This window comes from Acinonyx jubatus, chromosome A3, assembly GCF_027475565.1.
Source record: "Acinonyx jubatus isolate Ajub_Pintada_27869175 chromosome A3, VMU_Ajub_asm_v1.0, whole genome shotgun sequence".
In the NCBI taxonomy this organism is placed as follows: Eukaryota; Metazoa; Chordata; class Mammalia; order Carnivora; family Felidae; genus Acinonyx; species Acinonyx jubatus.
The window spans coordinates 88,464,130-88,487,858 of record NC_069388.1 but is presented as its reverse complement, the minus strand read 5'-3'; the positions used below and the strand labels follow the sequence as shown (position 1 = coordinate 88,487,858).

General features: G+C 46.6%; 1 protein-coding gene across 1 annotated transcript; it reads right to left on the bottom strand.

Annotated features, from left to right (window-relative positions):
• Window positions 1-200: 200 nt before the first annotated feature.
• ACTG2 (actin gamma 2, smooth muscle) lies at window positions 201-22,414 on the bottom strand. Its single transcript, XM_015064041.3, has 9 exons — window positions 22,289-22,414; window positions 14,339-14,500; window positions 13,373-13,501; window positions 8,242-8,352; window positions 7,910-7,994; window positions 6,229-6,390; window positions 5,260-5,451; window positions 2,816-2,997; window positions 201-422 (listed from the first exon to the last, which is right to left on the bottom strand). Exons 2-9 carry the CDS (start codon window positions 14,462-14,464, stop codon window positions 279-281), a joined length of 1,131 nt encoding a protein of 376 aa, XP_014919527.1. The 5' UTR covers window positions 14,465-14,500; window positions 22,289-22,414; the 3' UTR covers window positions 201-278.
• Window positions 22,415-23,729: the final 1,315 nt, after the last annotated feature.

The following is a 23,729-nucleotide window of genomic DNA, read 5'->3' as shown; positions in this document are numbered from 1 at the left end:
CACACTTGGATTTTAATCTTGGTTCTGTGGTCTTCAGCAAGTCCTTGACTTCTCTGAGCCTCAATTTCCTCATCCATAATATGGGGATATGTGTATCTCACAGGATCATTGTGTGGATTAAAAATAAGGTGTGAAAAGTCCTTAGCACCATGTAAAAGCCCAGGGGGGAGGAGAGAAAAAGCCCCACGCAGAGAAGTAAGTAAGGCTTGCAGGTTTTAATATTTCATGATTAGTAACAGAGCAGTCTTAAGGGGATCCCCAGAGAATCTGTTCTGACTTTAGAAGCACTTCCTGTGGACAATGGAGGGCCCTGCCTCATCATACTCAGGCTTGCTGATCCACATCTGCTGAAAGGTGGAGAGAGAAGCCAGGATGGAACCTCCAATCCAGACTGAGTACTTCCGCTCTGGGGGAGCAATAATCTGCAAAGAATAAATGTGGTGAATCACCGTCAGTCCCCAAGGGAAGAGCGAGGTGGTCTGGGAATCCTCTCATTACAGAGCGGCTGCCCCAGGTAAGGACAGCTGCACGGTCAGAAACAAACAGGGTAAACCTTGTGGTAGATTAGACTGTTGCTCAGATCTTTGTCCCTCCCTCTCCCCACTCCGCCCCCATGGGAAGGATGTGTTGCTTCACTCTGTGGCTTTGGTCTGGGCCTTGTATTTGCTAAGACCAATGGGACTTAGGCAGACGTGATACAAACGGGAGCTTGAAATGCGCTTCAGGCATGCAGCCGGACAGTCTCTCTTGTGCCTCTGCCACCTTCAGGGGAAGGGCTTCCCTTGAGAAGCTGCTGGCCCTTCACCTGGGCCCCACAATGAGATATGGACCTGACCTGAGCTGGCTAGACCTGCAGGGCTGCCTAGCCGGGCCTGACTTAGATTGGCCGACTCCCAGCTGACCTGCAGATACACAAGCAACAAACACTTAGTGTTACGTCCCTGGGACTTTGCAGTTGCTTGTGCCTCAGCCATAGATGACCCGTGCAAACACCTGCAGGGAAAGTGCTGCTCTGTTCCTGCCTGGAGTTCGGATGCAAGGGCGGCTCAGCCAGTCTGAGTCTTCCAATCCCGAGCCAGCTGGTCCACTCACACCCTGTCTTGAGTTTCATCTGTCAACAGCCACTTATATCTGACAAGTTCTCAAGTTCATACACACACGGTTCATCCTTGCCCCTGCAAGTCCTGAGCTTAGCCTTTAGAAATTGGTTGTCCTGTCAAACAATTTTGAACTCCACCTAAAAGCAGATCCAGAAAGGCTGCTATTAAAGGGTCTAAGAATTCAGTGCTAGAAGAAACCAGACACTGGATTTTCTTTTTTTTTTTTTTTTTTTGTCTACTTAGGCTCTCTCTACATATTTCCTAAATTGCAGAGATCATGGAATTGGAGAGGAAGAAGAGTCTTTAGAAGTTATCCTATTATTCAGTCAGACAAAAGTCACTTGGTCACTCTTTGGACTGACACCTCAAGGACAGCATGGCCACTTTATTGCTGCGCCACTCTGGTTGTGAGAAAACACTGGGCTGTCCTGGGCTGGTGTCCTTGGTCTCACATCTCTTCTTCCACATCCTTGCAGCCTGTCTCATCTCCCCAATTCGTCTGTACAAATCCTGCTGTCCAGTTTGGCTGGGGGTGTTTGTCCCTGCATACACACACCATGGGGAACCTTTGTGCTCTGTATTTTTCCTGCTTCAAGTGCCCTTTCCCCTCCTCTTGTCTTATTTAAGTCACCCTCTCAGTGATCATGTCTACGAATCACTCAGGGCAGTGGCTCACAAATTGGGATATGCATCAAAACGCTGGTGTTCGTTTATCAATGTAGGTGATGGGACACCCCAAATCTGTTGAGCCAGAATCTGGGGGCGAGGCGAGGTGTGGGATCCTGACACATGGTCCTGGTAAAAAGCCCCTGCCCCAGCCCTGGCACAATGCCCCGGTATGGCAGGCCTTAGTAAGTAACGGTGGCTCCAGTGGCTCCCGGTGACCTACTCTGCTTCCCTGTGCTGAGCACCATATGCTAGAAAGGGGGAAGGCCTAGGGCAGCCCTCCTTTGTGAAAAAGGTTCTTAGAACACATTTCCTCAGATCAGGCCTACTCCCAGAGACCACCTTGACTGTGAGACTTTGTAACTTTTAATCTATTCATTATCTGTATTCAATTCCCAACTCTTTTTCTAAACCTGCTAGCAGCAAATCTCCTAGAAGCCCTAAAAGCTCTGTATGGTTGTTGGGGACCAGAGGCTGGGGAGAAGCAGAAGACAGGTGGGCCCCTGTTCTGATGAGGCCTGTGAGGTGAGCCGCCCTGGTGAGCAGCCACATGGGGAGGACCGGAACCAAGAGGAGACAACAGATCAAAGGCTGCCCAGGAATCAAGTGATGTGTCTGTGAGTGAGCCAGCAGCCCGACCCACGCCACACTTTCTCTCCGAAACTTTGACCCTCCTCTGGGGCAGCACAGCCCTTTTAAAGTCTAAAGATGCTGTAGTATTGCTTCCTTCTTTTCTTTCCCTCTATTTCCCTCCTCCTGATTGCATCCTCAACCCCCGCAATATTCTCATCCCAAGCTCTTTCACCCCCTTCTCATATGACATCACGTGATTACATTTGAGATCCCATGCTAAACATGTCTCCAGCTCACCAGTGCCCAAGGAGCATAATCCCCTGAGATGAAATCTGCCCTAGACCAGGACGATGCTGAGCCCAGGAGACCACCAAGCTATGGGCCTGGCAGACAGACTTGGAGCATCTCCCAAGTAGGCAGGTCTTTGGGACCTTTGTATTTTCCCAAAGGGTGGAGGGAACTGGGACAGGACCCACCTTGATCTTCATGGTGCTGGGGGCCAGGGCTGTGATCTCCTTCTGCATCCTGTCAGCAATGCCAGGGTACATGGTAGTGCCCCCGGAGAGGACATTGTTGGCATATAAGTCCTTGCGGATATCGATGTCACACTTCATGATGGAATTGTAGGTGGTTTCATGAATCCCGGCAGACTCCATGCCTAGTACAGGTCATAGTATCTTGTCAACATCCATCACGTCATAAATACCCACACTTTCAGCTCCTCAAGTGACCCTTCTGTTGTTGCAGCGACCTTAGTACACACCCTTAATCACCTCCCAGGATTAGACCTCTAACTGTCCAGTGGTTCTTCCTGTTCTGACTGACCTGTCACATTTTTCACCCAAGATACATTTCTTTTTCTTTTTTTTTAAGTTTATTTATCTTGAGAGAGAAAGAATGCTAGAGGAGGAGGGGCAGAGAGAGAGAATCTGAAGCACAGGCTTCTGTGCTTCTGACAGCACAGAGCCTGATGTGGAGCTTGAACTCACACAGTGTGAGAACATGACCTGAGCTGAAATCAAGAGTCAGATGCCTAACCAACCGAGCCACCCAGGAGCCCCACACGAGATATATTTCTAAGGGAACATTCCACTGTGTCATCTTTTTTCAAGCCTTATTGAGCTAGAATTCATATATCATAGTTTTCACCCCTTTAGAGTTCAGTGGCTTTTAGTATACTCACAGATTGTGCAACCTCTAATTTCCAAAACCTAATTTCAGAACATTTTTAACACCCCAAAAAGAAACGCTGTCCCCATTAGCAGACACTGCCATCTTCCCCGTCACCCCTTGCCCAGCCCTAGATAACCACGAATTTATTTTCTGTCTCTGTAGATTTGCCTGCTTTGGGCATTTCACATAAATGGAATGATATAATACGTAGCCTTTTGTGTCTGGCGCCTTTCACTTAACGTTATGTTAATGTTAACATTTCATATAATGTTTTCAAGGTTCATCCATGTTAGAGCCTGCGTCAGTTCTTTATTCTCTTTTATTGCTAAACAGTATTCCACTGCATGGATATACCCATCATATCATCTTTGACAGCCCCCTAATCTACAGGTTACATCTAGCTACCTTAGCCTGGCACCAAGACTTTCCACAGTGAAAGGCCTGCATGCCCAACCAGCTCGTGCCCACCTACCTAGTCTCCCCCACCTCTAGTAGTTTCCCCATTGACAGAATTTCACACTGAGGTTAGAGGAATCTTCCTAAAATACAAACCTGACCCTACTACACTGCCAGCTAAAAACTTGCAGGGATCTTCATTGCTAGTATGATTAAACACCATGCTCTTCGTGGGGTCTGGCAACTCCTTCCAGTTTCCTCTGTGTGCAAACACACACACACACACACACACACACACACACACACACACACACACAACACCCCTACTTCTCCCATCATGTCCCAAATAGAACATGACCTTTCACACCTCCATGCCTTAATAGGTAGCCTTCCATCCTCCTTGTAGGCCATTCCCATCCTGCACTCCTTCTGTCCCCAGATACCATCAAATGATACTCATTGTTCAAGATTCTGTTCAAATGTTCACCTTCTCTAAGAAGCCTTCACTGATTTCCTAGGCTTCTATCACTTTGTGCAGTTGGTATGTAACACTACACCATCTATCAGCATTTGCTCACAGGCCCATCTCTTCTTATACACTCCTCGAAAAAAGTAGTTGTCCTTGTATTAAATATTCTCTTATTTAATCCTTGTTGTAACCCTATCTGGTAGGTACTATCATTATTTATACTTTATAGATGAGGAAACTGAGGTTTGAAGAAGGTAACGCATCCAAGGTGACAGGGTCTGAAGGGGCAGAATCAGGACCTGAGACCAGGTCTGCCCCCAGACCCATTCTGTTTACCACTGTGGGTTTTGGTCCCAGTGACCTAAATGTTGGGCCATCCAAGAAGTGTTTTGTGTATTAACCTTATTCTTAGTTTTATGTTATATTCCCTATTCTGCTTTTCCTTTATTTTGATTTTCCTATACTTTTATTTAAAATCAGATTTTATCGGGGCACCTGGGTGGCTCAGTCAGTTGAGCGTCCGACTTTGGCTCAGTTCATGATCTCCCGATTCATGAGTTTGAACCCTGCATCAAGCTCTGTGCCGACAGCTCAGGGCCTGGAGCCTGCTTCAGATTCTGTGTCTCCCTCTCTCTCTGCCCCTCCTCCACTTGCACTCTGTCTGTCTCTCTCTCTCAAAAAGAAATACACATTAAAAAAATTAGATTTTATCTAGTTGTATTGTTGATGTGTTTTTGGTTCTTCTTGGAAAAATGTGGGCTATGTATAAACCATAAACAAAGTGTGCACGGCTCCTGGTGTTTCTCCCTCCGTCCCCCCACCCCTCTACCTCACCCCCCCATCCCTGCTCTCGATTAGCAGGGACAGTGGGCAACACCTCACCTATGAAAGAAGGCTGGAAGAGGGTCTCAGGGCAGCGGAAGCGCTCATTGCCAATGGTAATGACCTGCCCATCTGGCAGCTCATAGCTCTTCTCCAGGGAGGAAGAGGAGGCTGCTGTGGCCATCTCGTTCTCAAAGTCCAGGGCAACATAGCACAACTTCTCCTTGATGTCTCGCACAATTTCTCGCTCAGCTAGTAAGAGGAGAAATGACAGAAAGCAGATACTCTGTTCTGTTAGTTTGTCCTATTTTGATCTCCGTGAAAACCTCCTCCTCTACTCTGAATTCATTCTTAGGATAAATGTTGATTTTTCATTCCTCTTCCTAAAGTGCAAGTTCAAAATCTTGATTCCCAGGCAAAACTTCACATGGGCTTTTCTCCTTGCCATCTTTACTCTGCCCTGACAAAGCTACAGGCCTTCCCGAGAGCCTTACAGGACACATTTCCAGCTAAATGTAGGAGAATCTGCTGTGATCTTACAGAATCTAGGAAGGGCCCTGCTTAAGATCTCCTCTTGTCCAGGGTGGCCACTGAGGCATGACAACTTCCCCTTAGAAATTCAGACCTTATTTATTCCATGTGTCCTCAGACAAACCACAAATGCCCCTAAGACACAAAATGCATCATCAGATTTTTGCTACCATTTAGCATTGTAAAAACCATCTCTGATCCTGGTGTGGATGTGGACAGAGGTAGCAGGTCCCTGGGGAAGCAGGGAATGCTCTGAAAGGGCACTTAGGAGGGTTTGTCGCCCTCCCAAGGGCATCTTGGTTGGGAACCTTCCTCCATAAATAAGGCCGCCTTGACTACCTGATCTTGTCCAGAGGCCCAGCCCCAGCCTAGGGGCCTCCTCATCTATCCCAGGAGAGTTTGAGGGCAGGGGGCCACAGACTTCTCATCAAAGAACACCTGGTCCTAGATCAGATTTCATTCTGAGCTCAAGTGAGAATCAGGGAAGGGGCTGGATACCTGTGGTCACAAAGGAATAGCCTCTTTCTGTGAGAATCTTCATGAGGTAGTCAGTGAGGTCACGGCCAGCCAGGTCAAGACGCATGATGGCATGGGGCAGTGCGTAGCCCTCATAGATGGGGACATTGTGGGTGACGCCATCCCCCGAATCCAGCACGATGCCTATGGACAGAGGGATAGGACCCATGAAAACTTCTTGTCTTTCATCTTTCTGGGACCAGTTGCCAAATGATCCTCAATTACCATACTTTTCTTTAGCAGCTAAGAAAATTCACCCACCATAAGGATCAATAATAATATTTTTTGTGTACATCAATTCATTCTCCAAAATGAGAAGGTAGCTTTCGGGAAGGCAAGTAAAACATCTTCCCTTCTTGTATTCCTTAAAACACTTTCATAGTAATGCATACTTGTCAATGTGCATCTCAACTGCACATTCTTTAAGGAGACTGGATAATTTGCACATCCTTCTGGCATTAAACTAACACATATGCACACGCATGGAGAATGTGAGATCTGGAAGGGACCACAAAAACCATCCAATTAAAAAAAAAATAACATTCTTGACTGATGAAACTTATTAAACCATGGAGGGAAATGAGCTTTTCAACACGATAATAAATCTCAATCCATATCATAATCTATGGAGAAACACTAGTATTATTATTGTATCATTATTACTTAATACAGTCGAGGATGTTCTAGCCAATGCAATATGACAGAAAATAGAAATAAGAGGTATTATCAAAAAGAAACAGAATTGTCATTATTTACAGATGATGAGGCTGTATACCTAGAAGACCCAAGAGAATCAACTGAGACATGGCTAGAGCTAATAAGATGGCTCAGTAAGGGCCCGATACAAAATAAACATCCAGAGACCGGTAGTTTACACTTGTACAAGGATGCTGATCACAGCATATTTTATAATAAAAAATAAAAACTGGAGACAACCTAAAAGTCCAGCAGTAGAGAAATGGTAAAACAAATAAGTGAATTATAGAACCATCATACATTCCCCATCACTGTCCTTGTCATCAGCAGTGAAACAATCTTTTCATTTTGCCTCTCCCCCACTAGACCATTAGCTCTGGGATGGCAGGGCTGTCTCATTTGTCACTGTATGCCCATGGCCTGGTGCAGCCTTTGGCACCTGGTAGGGAGTAATGGGAAATGTCCGAAGAATGAATGAATGAATCAATCAATCAATCAATCATTGAATCAATGAATACTTGAATGAATGAATGTTGAACAATGTTCATGGAAGTTATCGAGTCCCCATTACAAATTGCTCTATCTTGAAGTTCCTTCTGTTTCCCTGAGCACCCTTCTATACCAAGGGCACATACATGTCCACCATCACAGGCGCATGAGCAGAAACATTCCAATACTGCTAGAAAGTGTATGTAAGCTCAGGGACTAACTGCTGTGAGGGAAACAGCCCTCGCTGGATGTACTTGTCATGCTTCGTTCATATAAATTCTTGCCAGCTCTACTGGGTAGACCTGAATGCATTCCACATGGGCTTCCCTTCTGTTATCCCTAAGCAGGGTTTTCCCTGGACTTTGACTGTCCCTTTGATTCTTCTGAGCAGGAACTTCTGCAGGAGCCCAGCTTTCTCTACAGCACCTGCCCCCACCCCACATCAAGTCAGGAAGGGATCAGATTACAGGCTGCTCACCTGTTGTGCGGCCAGAAGCATAGAGAGAGAGCACAGCTTGAATGGCGACATACATGGCAGGGACATTGAAGGTCTCAAACATGATCTGAAAGGACAACGAAGAATGAAGGATGATCTGGCAGAAATCACAGCACCTCTTGGCTCACGGGATGGTTTGTAACCTTATTTAGGGCAAGGGCTGTGCCTATTTACGCCACCCCACCTCCCATAGGGCCTGACATAGACTACACACATAGCATGTCCTCAAAAATTTTTGCTGCACTGATGTGTGAAAGGGAGAAGGGATCCATGCTGCTTTCTTGTGTCATGCTTAAGACTTCTTGGCCTCTTACCTGGGTCATCTTCTCCCTGTTGGCCTTGGGATTTAGGGGGGCCTCTGTGAGCAGGGTGGGGTGTTCCTCAGGTGCTACCCGCAGCTCATTGTAGAAGGAGTGGTGCCAGATCTGGTTGAGACAAAAGTCAAATGAGCTGAGGAGTCTCCTATAAAATTCCACTGGCATGTACATGCTGGGGGAGCATGACACAATGTCCATAGCATGGGATGGGTCTGAAGAGAAGACTGTCAGTCCTGGGAATTTCTGCTTAACCTTTGGAGTTTACATTCCTTTTCAACAGGGCCCTAGACAGGACTCAGATCTGGGGCCAATATACTTAGCGTCTTGATTATTTCCATAGGAAATTCCCTCCTCTTTACTCTTCTTCTGTTCCCCTGACTTTCTTCCCTGGGGGGCCAGACCCATTGCATCTCTCAGTATTCCTTGCTTCCTGGCTTCTGGCTATGCTTGGCAGATGGAAGACATCAGCAAGAGGCTGGAGAGTGGGAAGAGGGAGAGAGGTCAGGGTGTTTCTCCAAGCAATGGTGTGGCTCACTGTGAGCCCAGCTCCTATTGGGTGGCTCCTCTTCCAGCTCTAGTGACACTGCCCCTAACCCACCTTTCAGGCTTAGGGTGTAAGAGCTTTCCTCTGTTCCTAGTACTTGGGTGCCTCAACAACTCTTCCTGGTTCCCTCCCCCTGCCCACACCTCTCTATGGGAACCTGACAGATATGCTTGAACTGCCACTGTCTATTACTGGCCAGGCTGGTGCTTTAGAGCAGGGTTTCCCAACCTCAGCACTTTGACATTTCAGGTTGGATAATTCCACGATGTGAGAGGCTGACCTATGCATCACAGGATGTTCAGCATTCCTGGCCTCCACCCACTAGATGCCAGTAGCACCTCTCCAGCTATGACAAGCAAAAATGTTTCCAATCATTGCCAAACGTCTCCCAGGAGGCAAAATTGCTCCTGTGGAGAATCACTGCTTTAGAGGAAGCTATTTCTTCTCACCGTGTCCAATGATCCAAGACAACCAAATAGGACTCTACATCTCAGAGGGATTCAGCAGAGTGGCAGGGACACAGGGCTCTGATTTCCTCAGAGGCGGGGCATAGGGTCATTTGCTTCCATTGCACCCATATATTTGTGGACTCCCGGCTTTGTGCTAGGATGGTGCTAACTGTAGTGAGGACAGATATGAAATCAGACATGGTCCCTTGATCTTGGTTTCAAGGCCCAGAGAGGAGTAAAACACCCAAGAAGGCAAAATAGAAAGATATATCCACATTTTGAGTAAAAGAGGAGGCAGTTCATTATCTGGGGGATTTGGGTTGGCCCTGCAGGCAAAGGAAGGTCTCCAGAGGCTGAGAAGGGCATCTGAGGCAGAAGACATGGCAGAAGCCAAGGCCCTGTCTATGTAAGTTTCACAACAGAGATATGAATGGCAATGAGTCTTAATTGAGTGATGTCAGTATTTCTTCAAATGTGGGCCCCAGACGCTTTATCACAGAACGAGCTGGGGTGACTGCTGTCGGTGCAGGTTCCCAGGCTGGACCCCGGGTCCAGGAATCCGAATCATGGCTGTTGAGGCCAAATACCTGCACTTCATTTTCACTTAACTTTTTAGAGCTTTTACAAAGTACTTTAAAACTTAGAGATGTTGATAATTTTAAAATTATAGAACTATTTCTAAGAGGAGTAAAAGTCTCCCACATTTCCATCATCTAATAATAGTTAACACTTTGGCTTTTTCTTCTTACTAATCTTTCACCTTTGAGCATTTTCAAATTTATTACTATCACGACTTATTTATTTCATATACTTGTATTTATTTATTGTTACACTATTTTTATGTTTTTACATTCAATCTTGTTTCCTGCCACTGTTTGGTGAGTGTAACATAAATAATTTCTTTTTTCATAGTAAACATTTCTTTTTAATTAATTGAACATTTATTTTTAATGCTTATACAACATTTCATCATATGCTATCATATATTTAATTGTATTACTATTCATGGTATCTTTGATTTTTGTTTATAAATAATCCTATCATAGCTATCTTGTACATATTGTATTTTCCTTTTTCTATTCAGGGCATTTCCAAAGAAAAGAATTTTAAAAGTGGAATTACTAGGCTATTAGCATGGTGATTGGAAGACCTTTTTAAAAAATGTATTTATGAAAGAGATGGGGGAAGGGCAGAGAGAGAGAGAGAGAGAGAGGGAGAAAGAGAGAGAGAGAGAGAGAGAGAGAGAGAGAGAGAGAGAGAGAAAATCCTAGCAGACTCTGCAACACAGAGCCCAACACGAGACTTGAACTCAAGAACCATAAGATCATGGCCTGAGCCGAAATCAAGAGTCAGATGCTTAACCAACTGAGCCACTCTGGCACCCCAGAAGACCTTTTCATTTCTTTTTACCAACAAAGAGGCTAAATTACTCTTTCCTCCAGAATGAGAAAGCCCATTTTCCCCCTACCTGCATCCAGGGTTCTCACTCTTAATATAGGAAATAATTTGGTAGGGAAATATAATACCTCATTGTTTTACTTTGACAATTTACATTTGTTTCAAATGAGTTTAAGTGTTTTCAGATTTGCAACTTTTTATAATTTCTGTTTGGTGGATTATCTGTTCATGTCCTTTATTTATTTGCCCAGTGGAGACTTTGTATTTTTAGTCATCAATTTACATTGGCTGTTTATATTAATCTTCATTGCTCTTGTGAATTTTTTTGCAACTTATTGTTTGCCTTTTACATTTGGTTATGTTTTTCACATACTAGAAGTCATGATTTTTTGAAAATCACATTTGTCATTTTTTCCCTCTATGACTTCTTTCACCAGAAATTTGATAAATGCTCATGCTTATTATGCTGTATTTCTTTACCATTTGAATTTTTATATTTAACTTTTATATTCAGTTTATATGTGTTTGGTGAAATGGTGTATGGTAGGGGCCATAAAGACTTCCCATCCCCCAAATAACTCATCAGTTGTTCTGGAATAATTTGTTGACCAACCCTGTTCTCCCTTTGGTGTTCAAAGTTTCATTTATCATGTATTTCCTCTTTACCTTTGTGCTAGTACCAAACTATTTTAATTTGTATACTACATTATATTTTAATATGTGAATATGGCAAGCTTCTCATAGTTTTCCTTACTCATTGTGTTCTCATAAATTTTGCCTTATTTATTTCTCCAAACGTACGTTATTTATGATTACCCTGCAGAATTAAAAAATTGTGATTTTTTTTTTTTTTTTTTTTTTTTTTTTTTACTCAAACTCATGGCAGCAGAAAGTAGGATGGTAGTTACCAAGAGCTCGGGGTGGGGAGACAGGGAGATGTTGGTCAAGGGGTACAAAGCCTTAATGCAGGATGAATAAATTCTGGAGATTTAATGTATAGCATGGTGACTATAGGTAACAATACTGTCCTGTGTATATGAAATTTGCTAAGAGTGTAAATCCTAAGTGTTCTCAGTACAAGGAAAAAAAGTCACTATGTGAGGTGATAGGTACATTGATTAGATGGAATGTGGTGGCTCTTACATATATAAATGTGTATCAAGCCATCAGCTTGTACACCTTAAATATATACAATTTTAGGGGCGCCGGGGTGGCTCAGTTGGCTAAGCGTCCAACTTCGGCTCAGGTCACAATCTCACGGTCCGTGAGTTTGAGCCCCACGTCGGGCTCTGTGCCGACAGCTCAGAGCCTGGAGCCTGTTTCAGATTCTGTGTCTCCCTCTCTCTGACCCTCCCCCGTCATGCTCTGTCTCTCTCTGTCTCAAAAATAAATCAACGTTAAAAAAAAATTTAAAAAATATATATATACAATTTTAAAAATTGTGAGTTTTTTATTAGAAAGGCAATGAGCCTATAAATGAATTTGGGAAGATTTGACAGCTTTCCCCTATTCTATTTTTCTTTGAGGTGTATAATATATGTTTAGGAATTTCTTTAACGAGGTCACACATTATTACTACTAAAATAATTACTGCTAAAATATTTTTATACCAAAATATTTTGTCTATTATGTTTTTGAATTAGATTCTGTTAGATACTATGAGTAATAGATGCCATTTACTGAGTACAGTGTTCCATGCCTTGAGATCATACTGAGTACCTAATTCAGTCTCCAAAGCAACCGTAATGAAGTAAGTATTTTTATCTACACAAATGGAGAAACTGAGGCTCAGAAGGAAGAACCCACTGCCAGACCTCCCTGCCACGGACTCCAGGGTCTGTGCTGTTAGCCACTGCACAGCGTAAAAGCTTCACACCCCAAATAACTGAATCTGGGATTTAGACAAGAGTGGAGTGTATTACAGATTTCACAGCAACATCCTCCTTTCTGGTCGCAGCCTGTTCGATAAGCATTCTATGGCACTTCAAAAGGCACTCCTTGCAAAAACAAGGATTCTCAGACAAATGTCAGCAGAACATATCAAAAGAATATTAGGAAGGCTCTATTAGCATTTCCCACACGTGATTTTGTTGATCACAAACTACCTTTTAAAAATCCCCCCCTTACCCCTGCATTTTCTTGCACGCGCGCGCGCGCGCGCACACACACACACACACACATTTCTAGAAACCCCTAGAGAGTCCTACTTAGAACTTTCATTAGAGAATCATCATAACGACATGGCATTAATGCAGCTCCCTGAGGTCATGACAGGAAAAAATGAAAGGGAGAGAAGCCATTTGCCCCCATAGAGGCAGCAGCAGCATTGAGCACCTGCTAGAGCGAAAGCTGTTTGAAAGGATGAAGCTGGGCATTAGGTAGGACACATCCTCAGACCCCAGACAGGGAGTTAGGAAGCTACTGTCAGTTAATGAGGAGCTACCGAAGCTTCTCGAGAAGATGAGGGACACGATCTGGTCTGTTTTTAGGAAGACTAGCTTTGCAGCAGTGCAGGGAATTCACTGGATGGCGAGGCTGGAGACAAAGAAATCAGGAAGCCATTGCAGCCGTCCAACGAGAGCCATTGGCAGCCCCACAGGGAGTGATCAGGGGGATGGACGAAGAAGGAAGGAAGGATATGAGACACATCTTGAGGCACTTGACGGGACAGAGGCCTGTGGGAGACGAGGGTCATGACGGTGTATTATTATACCAAAAGGGGGGAGTCCACCAATACCTTCTCCATGTCATCCCAGTTGGTGATGATGCCGTGTTCAATGGGGTACTTGAGGGTTAGGATCCCTCGCTTGCTCTGAGCCTCGTCCCCGACGTAGCTGTCTTTCTGGCCCATTCCCACCATTACACCCTGTAATGCAAAAGACAAGGAAGAAGCAGATTGGCTGAGGGCTCCACTTAGGGGGATCTAGGCACTGGAGGGGCTGTGAAGAAGGATACAGATGGGAAAGATATCTTTCTTCCTGGAGACAGGACAGAATGAGACATGGGCGAGGCAGGTACTGATGAATGTGGAGGTGGCGTGGAGAGAAGGGGGAGGGTTTCTGTGGGCTTGTCTCTCTTCTCTCTCCTAAGACAACGTCATTTTCCGAGAGAGAGCAGGGCCTTCCATGCGCTTCTTCCCTCACTTTACACACACAGGGCTCACACTTGCTCTCCTCAGATACCCTCTGCTTACATTCTGACGTCCCCACATCTTGGCTCCTGCTCTTCTCTGCATATGAGGAGATCCTCCGTATCCTCAGTTTTCCCTTTTCTGCAAAGCCTCTCTTCCCTGGTCCCTCCACTCATATTTAATCTCTCCCTCCTTTGTGCTCCTCCTGGTGAAATATTTTGCCTCTGTTGTAGCCTGTGATTTCAAGTTAGTTCACAGAGTGTACATTTCTTAAAGGCAAAGTTCTTATTTACTTGCAGGTATTTTTTACAAGTTTCTTCCAAAGACTTGAACCAAACATAATACCATCCCTGCATGCCTGGGCTATGTTGGGTTTAGTGCTGGATATTTCTATTTGAAGGGTCTTGCTCTGTTAGTTAACTGGAAGCGAGTCCCCCCCCCCCAACACATGCACTCACAAAGCTCACACACACACATACACACACACGCACGCTCACACACACGTCAGGTAGTCTCCACCATGCAGCGTTTACTCCTAGAGGCTCAAAGCCTTGGGTCCAGATGAGCACATACCTGGTGGCGAGGGCGGCCCACGATGGAGGGGAAGACAGCCCGGGGGGCATCATCTCCAGCAAAGCCAGCCTTGCACAGGCCAGAACCATTGTCACACACGAGCGCAGTGGTCTCCTCTTCACACATGGTGAGTGTGGCCAAGTGAACCGGGGGCTGGAGCACCTTCGGGGCAGGGGGAGAAGAGAACTAGTCAGCGCCTTGTCAAAATCATGCTGGAGACAGGCTTCTTGGTTCTGAAGCTTGACTCCACCTCCAACCAGGGCCCAGTTCCACGAAGAGCAGACATGGGCCTGAACTCCCACTCCCTGGCAGCTGGACTTCTTCCCTGGAGCCTGCTGTCCCGGGTTGGATTGTGTCCCCACTGCCCCAAGTCATATGTTGAAGTCTTCACCCCCAGCATGTCAGAGCAGGACCATATTTGGCAATAGTGTCTTTAGACAGGTAATTAAGGTAGAATGAAGTCAATAATCTAATCTGACTGGTGTTCAATGGGACTAATCTAATAGGATGGATATCTTTATAGGATGTGGACATTAGAAGCGGCTTGGGGAGGAAGGGCAGACTGAGAGGAGAGAGGATTCTGGACAGGAAGGCCAGTCCCTGGCTCTTCGGGTGGAGAAAGCAGCAGTCCGTCCGCTGATGCTCATCACTGCATTGGGATGGCTGCAAAGTGGTGAGGGAGTTCATTTTTCCCACATCTGTTGCAGGTTTTCTTTCTTTCAGGGAGGCTAAAAGACAACAGCTGACGACTCGTTGGCGCTCGGTGACAAAGAAGAAACAACAGAAGCTCAGGGGAGGGTGTGCAGACTGCCCCCTGGCCTGGGGGTCCCCCAGGGGGACAGGTGGAAGACAGAAAGGCCCTGGGCTCAGGGAGGCTGACTCTCAGCAGTCCAGGAAAAACAGGTGGCTGCTGAGGAGGAAGGCCCCTGGAAACTTCATTCAGAACACAGGCCGGGAAGGAGATAAATGCTATGGAAATCTGTGACCCTGGCTCTTCTGTGGCCTCACATCAAAGGTGGACAAAGCAAGGAGGAGACAGAGACACAGGCTTGTGAATATGAGGTCAGAAAGGCAAAGTCGAGGCTGAGCAGAAGGTTAGTAACACACTTTAAGGCTAAAAGGAAGCTCTTCCCTGTTACATTCAAAGCAGAGTGGACACCAGGGAAGAAGCTGCTGTGACTTCCTGAATCCAGCTCTGCCTCTGTCCCTGTTCCCCCTGGGGTTCCCCATGGCCATGGATCAAGTCCCAGCCCTCTAACTCAGGCCACAGAGCTCCCCAGGGTCTGGCCGGGCCTGTGTCTCCAGGCTCACCTTCCCTCTTGCCCCCTCTTGGCCTTCTCACTCTGCCTATATGGACTTTCTTTCCATTCTCTGAACTGTGTCATCTTCTCTCCCTGCTGGATCTTGAGACGCAGGGTCTGGAGCACCCTCCCCTCACCTGTTTGCTACTCTAACTCCTATCACCTGCCAGGCCTCTGCATGGACACTGCATTTTCATGAGGCCTCTCTGGCCCACCAGTCTGTCAGTAGCCCCTCTTCTTGGCCCCACAGCACCTAGAACTTGCATGAGCAATGATCAACTCTGCATATCCCAGCTCGTTTGTAGCTCTGCAAAGGCAGGAGCTGGGTCTGTCCTGTTCCCCCCACGATTCTTCAGTGTGCCCAACACAATATCTGGCACAGAGTGTGCTTTTAAATGTTTGTCATCAAAATGAAGGAGTGAATTAATCAATGGGAGTCAAGGAGAAGGATTTTCAGAGTACCAAAGATAGACTAAACACTGGTAAGAGGAACTCAAGGTGTGAGATGAGATGGAGATTGAAGGACAGCACCCTCCCCTAGCTGCTTAAAACAATATTGTTTCTGGTCTGAGCAGTTTCTGGATTGCAGAGAAGATCCTAACTTCCTACCATGTTAGAAGAGTGGGAAATGAAGGGATGTCAGAAAACTGAAGATGGGCAAAGTTTGTTCTAATGTTCAAAAAGGGAAAGAAAGCAGATTTCTCAAACATCAGTTAATCTTGATATGCAAGGTAGGCAGGTTTCCAGAAGGCACTGTTAAAGAAGAAAGCATTATTAAAGAAGCAGTGATTTCTTATAATTACTAAGGGTTTACCAAGAACAAATGTTGACAGAGTGACAGCCTCCCCTTTTTCTCCGGGACTGCTGTGGGCTGGGAATGCAGAAGAAGGTGGGAGACCTTGGACCTTAACTTGATCATGGCATCTGACGAGGTCTCCTGTGATATCCCTATTGATAAAGCCATGTGGGCTGAACAATAAATGAGTTAGGCATATATACAGCTGCCTGAATTACTGTCACTGAAAGGTGTTAATTAATGAGTCAACATCAACCTGGAGGCAGCAATATTCCTCCAGGCTCCACTCTCAGTCCTCCGTCACACATTTTTATAAATGCGTTGGATGAAAATATGGGGTATGTGCCGATCAAACTTCCAGAGCTGGAAGAGAGTATAATATTAAATGTGTTGGATGGAAGAATCAAAACCCAAGATGATCTCAAAAAACAGAGAAAATGAGCCAAGTCAAATAATATTAAACCTAACAGGGTAAATACGAGGTTTTGCACGTGGGTCGAAATAAGCAAACTGTGATAGCTCTTGTTTAGCATCTGTAAGTGGGACATGGGGTCTTGTGAAGAGGGAGCAGTACTCTGGGGCCAGGCTAAAAGCTAACACCACCTCTAGCTGGAACACCAGGTCCGATGCTTGCCCCCCCGCCCCCTCCCCGCATCTGGCAAAGGTGTGGGGAGGTGGGTTTGCATTCACAGCGGAGGTGTGCCAAATTGCACTGCATTTCAGAAGGGGAATTCGAAAATCCTTGTCCCCGGTCTTAAAAATGTACATAACTTTTGACTCCACAAAGGCACTTCCAGGATTTTATCCTTGGGAAACACTCATGGGTGAATGCAAAGATTTGGCTACGGGCTAGTTTATCACAGCTTAAAATAACCAAAATTAGAAGCCACGTAATATCAAAGGAAGTTGTCAAATAATAAATTGGCTTGTAAACTAACTGCCTGAAACCTTTGTATAATGGGGACAGCAGAATAGTTAATGCAACAGAAAAGGGGTGAGCTGCATTGCTAGGTGAAACATACCAGTATTGGCCATGCTTCCATTTTTGGTAAAAATGTATTTTTAATTTTAAAAAATATGGGGCTCTTCACATAGATTATCTATTTAATCCTCATAAAAGCCCCAAGGGAAAATGTTTTTATTTCTATTTTACAGATTTGGAAACCAAGTCTCAGAGAAGGGAAGGAACTTGGCCCAAGGTCTCAGTCAAGAAGAGGCAGGGCTGGCATCAACTCAGAACAGGTTCCAAAGCCGGAAGCTTACACCTTCCTTAGTGAAACTGTCCTAACTTCTCCATGTTTGGTGTTTTTGCTTCTGTCTCTCCATCTCTCTAGAGCCGTTGGCAGCAAAAGGCCGAAACAAAAGGATCTGTGTTCACTTCTCTTTCTGAGCCTCTGCACCCCTCCTATGCCAGGACTAAGTCTGGGTTTATGTTTACAGCCCTCAAAACTAACTCAGTGCTTAGCAAACAGTAGGTGCTCAATAAACAGTGGGTGACCCCCCCACCACCACCCGAGTGGCCCCTTTCCAGACCTGATCTGCCCTGCCCCTGGGATCCCTGGGTCCCCACAGTCCAGTCTCCTGACAGCTTGCTCACACGGGCCTGATTTGAATCACAGGGAGACAGTTTTCTCTTCACAAGCTGGTCGGCTATCAGTTGTGCTGCCCTGTTCTAGCAGGTGGTCCACCAGGAAGGGAAAACCACCTCAAAAGCTAGAAGGTGGCCGAGAGGGAAAGCTGCATCTCTGTGACTATCTCCCTCTGGGGTCCCCTCAGCATCCCTCTCTGGTGTGATTTGTAGTTCAAGCCTGTCTGGCTTTTCAATGGACCCTTTTGTCTCCCGCTGAGTTCCCCACACACAGAAGGAGAGGATTGGACTTTGTTTCCCAAGCTGAGCAGCAGCTGAGACAAGCCACAAAGCAACTTAAAGCTGTCAAGTCAACAATGCCATTGTGCAGCACTTTAGCTGGATTTAAATCTGCTTTTTTGAAGTCAGAACCAAATGAGAAGTGACAGAGGTAAAGACAGGGGTAGGGCTGCTGGCCTGGAGTGGGGCCTCCACGGGGTCCCACACTGCCTGGGAAGAAAGGTTTCACCATGAAGCCAGGCTCTCCTGGAATGTCTTTGCCAAGAGAAATTCTAGACCTTTCTCAGCTGCTTGCTGGTAATCTGTGGCTAGGTTGAGTGTGTCAGCTGAACCAAAGCCAAAGTCACTGTGGTTTCCTGGGGTCACAACCATTCTGTGCTCACAGAAAGCCAACAGAATTATTCTGGCTCTTTCGGCACATCTGGTCTTCACTGAGGATTTCAGAGTTAGAAACCCAGCTTCACCCCGCCCCTCAGGGTGGTCAAAACCCAAAGACATAATGGGTGCCAAAAAATGTGTTCATTCACTCATCTCCCTGGCCACCCTCAGGCAAACATGAGGGCAGAGACGTTAGCCCCCCAACCTGTCACTCTGAAGGAGACAAGATTTGGCTTCAGAGTTCTTTCCAGCTTCCCTTTCTTTCCCCTTCTCCTCCCTCAGGGTACCCCCTTCCCATGGCCCCTTCCCCCGAATCCCCCTCTGGCCTTCAGTTTCCTGGAAAGGGTAGCATCTGTCTCCTGGGATTGTGAAGCAAATGAAATAATGGAAATGTGGGGCACCTGGATGGCTCAGTCGGTTGAGCATCTGACTTTGGCTCAGGTCATGAGCTCATGGTTCATGAGTTTGAGCCCCATGTCCGGCTCTGTGCCAACAGCTCGGAACCTGGACCCTGCTTCAGATTCTGTGTCTCCCTCTCTCTCTGCCCCTCCCCCGCTCATGCTCTGTCTCTCTCTCTCTCTCTCTCAAAAAAAAATAACCATTAAAAAAAAAAGAAATAGTGGAAACGAAAGTGCTTTATAATTGTAAATCAGGATCTGCAAACTAATGCCTGTTTTCGTGGGCCCCACCAGCTAAGAATGATTTTGACATTTTTCAGTGGTTGCAAAAAACACCAAAGAATAATATTCTATGACTTGAGAAAATTATATGAAATTTGAATTTCAGAGCCTATCAATAAAGTTTTATTGGAACACAGCCACACCTGTTCATTTACATACCGTCTATGGCTGCTATCCCTATGATGGCAGCCTTGAATAGTCGCCACAGAAACCTTTAGACTTGCAAAGCATAAAATATTTACTATCTGGCCTTCCTCAGAAAAAGTTTGCCAAACCCTGTTGCAAAGGGCTGCAAAAATCATAGTTCTTATGACCTCTCTTACTCTTCTCTATCAGAACTTGCTCCCATAATGAAGTCTGTCATATTGGAAGGAGTTGAACCATCCACTTCACAAATCAATGATTACTAAAGGGAAGACTGAACTTACACCACTTTCCAAAGGCATTTTCATTTCAGTACAAAATATAAGTCCTAAAAGGAAGGCCTCTCAGATGGTGGGACCTCAAACAATAGTTGGAGAAATATTCTGCAGTGAGGGCTTCAAACGACATTAAGCAGCTGCCTATAATAATCTGCAGGCACACATATCCATACAATTAGCCTGGCAGAGAGAAATAATTTAACAAAAAACGCTCCTGCGGTGGAAAATTCTAGCAGCAGCACCTCTAATCAACTTTGTTACCTTGACTTCATTGGTATACTTAACTAAATTAAAAATGACTTCTGGTGAGTAATATTTCTGATCATCAGGAATCTAACGTTTGGGCCTGTTCTTTTACCTGCGCCTCTCTCTTGCTCTGCCGGATCCACTCAGTCCAGACCCTTCTCCCGGGCTCTATTAGACTGCCTGCAGGGCATCTATACCCCAGACCCCTAGCACCTCGACTCCACCTCCGGGGCTGCGGCCTTCATCACCATCCTCTACTTGGAACTGCCCGAGAGAGAAGAGCACCGCCCACTCTGGAGGCCACGCCCAACACCCGACTCCTCCCACTGCCCTCCCAACCAATCCTGGGGTCTTGTATTTCTGATTCCGCGCCACCGCGGTGCTCCAGCTCAGGGCCTCTGCACACTCCGGTAGCGCTCTCGCCCTGTTCCAGTCCACTCTCTTCACCGCTGACAGAGCAGTCCCTTCAAAGGGCAGATCTCTTGCCGTCACGCTTCTGTGGTCCCCCATTGCCTAACCCTTTAGTGTATGAAGCCTTAGTAATCCAGCGCTGCCCGCCCCTCTGTTTAAACTGTCCCTGCTTCCTGTCTTGAAATCTAATTCAGTGGAGTTGAGCCACTTCAACAGTCCAAAGACCATGCTTCCCTGATTTGGGGACTAGTCCTACATCAGTACCCAGCTCAGGTACCCTTCCTCCAGGAAGCCTTCCCAGATAACTCCAGGACTGGGTGACGGCCCCTCCTGGCCTTTATCTGTTTGTTTGCTCATCTCTCCTAGTGATTGCAGAAGCCTCTACACTCTCCCTAAGGAGCAGGAGCCTGACACATAATAAGTACTCAATAAATGTTGGTGCAATAAACAAAGGGAAGGAGAAAACTCTAGCCTCAAAATCATGATGTCATACTGCCCATTTGGTATCCCAGACCTGGCATGTAGTATCTCATTGCTCATTGCATTTTCTCCAAGTACCTATCCATCTCCACCAGAGGAAGCTCAGTTTCTTTTCCACTCAAAGGCTAACCTCCAAGTCTAAACTTGTTCGAATAGTAAAAAGCAAGCCCTCAGTGCCTCCCTGTGCAAAGTGTGATTCCAGAACTGCAGCCTCAGCATCACTTGGGAGCTTATTAGGAATGAAGATTATCAGACCCCACCCCAGCCTACCGAATCAGAATCTGGGGTGGGGTGGAAGACAATCTGTGTTTTAACAAGCCCTGCAGGTGATACTTAAAGCACTCAGGGCCAGGCCCTAACAGTGTTGAGCTGAGCACCCTATAAATGTATTATCTCATTTAATCCCCACAACAACACTGCCAGGTAGGTATTATTACTAGCACTCCCATTTTACATGTGAGAACATTGGGGTCACCAAGTAACTCTGGCAGCTGGGCAGTCTGCCTCCAAGAGCTCCACCACTGCACCAAGCTGCCTCAGCCACAAACAGATGTTCACAACTCTGGTCACAAAAGTGGAAACAGCCCCTTGGTCTCATTTCCCTCTTAATTATTTGTGCGTGCATGTGTTGCAGGGGATCGGAGGGGAGGATGAAGGCATTGGTAGGTGGTTTCACAGCTGGGTGTGAGCCTTTTGGGCAGGTCACTTAACTTCTCTAGGCCTCAGTGTCTTCAGAATGAATTAGATGACTGTCATGTTCCCGCCAGCCCTAAACCTGCATGATGCCACAGGACACTTGCCCGTGCCCCAACCCTGAGTTTCCACATCCCCCAATGACCCTGGAGCCTTCAAGGACTGAGAAAATTCTCAATTCATCTCAGCCAAGCATGAATCAGAGGAGAGTGAGACCCACAAGGGGACTGAAGAAAACACACTTCCATTCCCAACACAGACATCTCATGGATCCTGGGACCATTGTTGGCTTTGATTCAAATACCCCGAGAAGAAGCTGTTTTCCTGCAAAACATCCACTTCCCTAAAACAGCCTCTCAGACATTCTGAATCATGACAAAGGACATGAGGTTATAGATCTGCAGTGGCCCAGGTGAGCAGGGTGAGTAGAGACCACAGGTGTTCTATCCCACCCACCATCCAGTCGCAGGGCTGTCCAGCATGCCCCATGCCCAGAGATGCCTTTTCCTGGAAGGCAGCAGCATGCCCGGAGGCCCCACTGCCCACCGAGCGCCTTGACATGTGAGCTGGGCCAGCGTCACGGAAGCCAGGCCAATCTGGAGGCACCTTCCGCACCCAGGGGGCCAGGCAGCCTCAGAAAGGAAGGGATGGCAGAAGCTGTGTGTGCAGTACTCACCGAGTATATGAGAGGTCCTTCTCCCAGTGACGGAGGGCTGGTGTGTCTTTGGCATAAATACCAGAGCAATATAAAACCCCAGAGGCGGATCTTCTTTAAACAGAGTCCCTAAAAAGGCCAGCTGACGGTGTGTTAACAATATTACCATATAAGGTGTTTTTTTCAATAAATCGGCCTAGGGGGGTGGGGAAGGGGGCTGGGTAGAGTGAATTATCATTTGAGAAATGTATGCAAAAGGACTCCAGTGGCAACAGCCCTGGTGCTGGCGGATTTGTTCCTTTTATGCTGCACTTGCATCAACAAAACTCACACCAGGCCTTATAAGCTGCCCAGAGTGAGGCCAGATACAACTCTGCTCCTGGAGAGAGAACCATACCAAGAATGGCAGTGGGCCTCCTCCCTCCACACCTCCCTCCTTAGGCCCTGCTGCCTGCAGCCCCCCCACCCCACCCTGGGTCGGCCTGGGACACCCATGCCGTGTCCCAAAGTGGGTGCAGTCGTGCCTTGTCTGGTGAAAGCCCAGGACAGTTAAAAGCTGAAGGGAAATGCCATCCAGAAAGATATCCCGTGTGCCCTCCTTATCCCCTGCCCATCACACGAGCTACTGAATCCTGGGCTGAGTCAACCTGGGTGTCCCCGGATACCTTCAGCCACCTCTGGAACTTCACTGTCCCCTATCGTTTCCCTTACCTTGCTGGATTTCCTCTGTTGGTCCCTAAATTTGGGGAATTACAGACCAAGGGAGCTGTCTTAACACACCTGATAAGACTCACAGGCTTGTAGAAGTTTCCACAGTCCTGCGGTTCTTGCTCTTCTTTTCATAACTCATGTACTCTCCCTGGATAGCTGTTTCATTGCCTACATTACCAGCCATCAGCTCTGTCCCAAGTACCCTCTGCTCCCATATTCCCACAGTCCTCACACCTGATGTCTAATCCAGACTGAAATGACCAAGTGCCTATTGGACATCTCCACCCAGATGACCCTCCAAACCTGAACCCCTATCCCCTCCCTTCATGCTACTCTGCCTCCTGGGTTCCCTACCTCACAATCTTCCCCTTTGGTCCTTCAGGCAAGAAACCCCAAGTCAGTCTAGACACCCCACCTCATGCTCTGCAGCCAACTGGGCTCCCTTCCCAGTGGCCCTCCCCTCGGAGATGTCCCTCAGCTCTGCTGCCTCCCTCCCACCCTTGCTGGCCCCCCTCTGCTTCAGGCTCTGGTCTTGACACAGCTTCCTGATTCTGCCCCATCTTCAAACCCAGTGATTCCCAAGTGCCCCAGCCTGACTGGAGGGCAGTGCCAGCATGATTGGGTAATCCGTTACAAATGCACATTCTCATGCTTCACCCAAATGGATGGAATCAGAAACTCTGGGGTGCCCAGGATACCTACCCTTCATCAGAAGAAGCGTGCATCAAATACCTGCTTAAGGCGTCCCTGG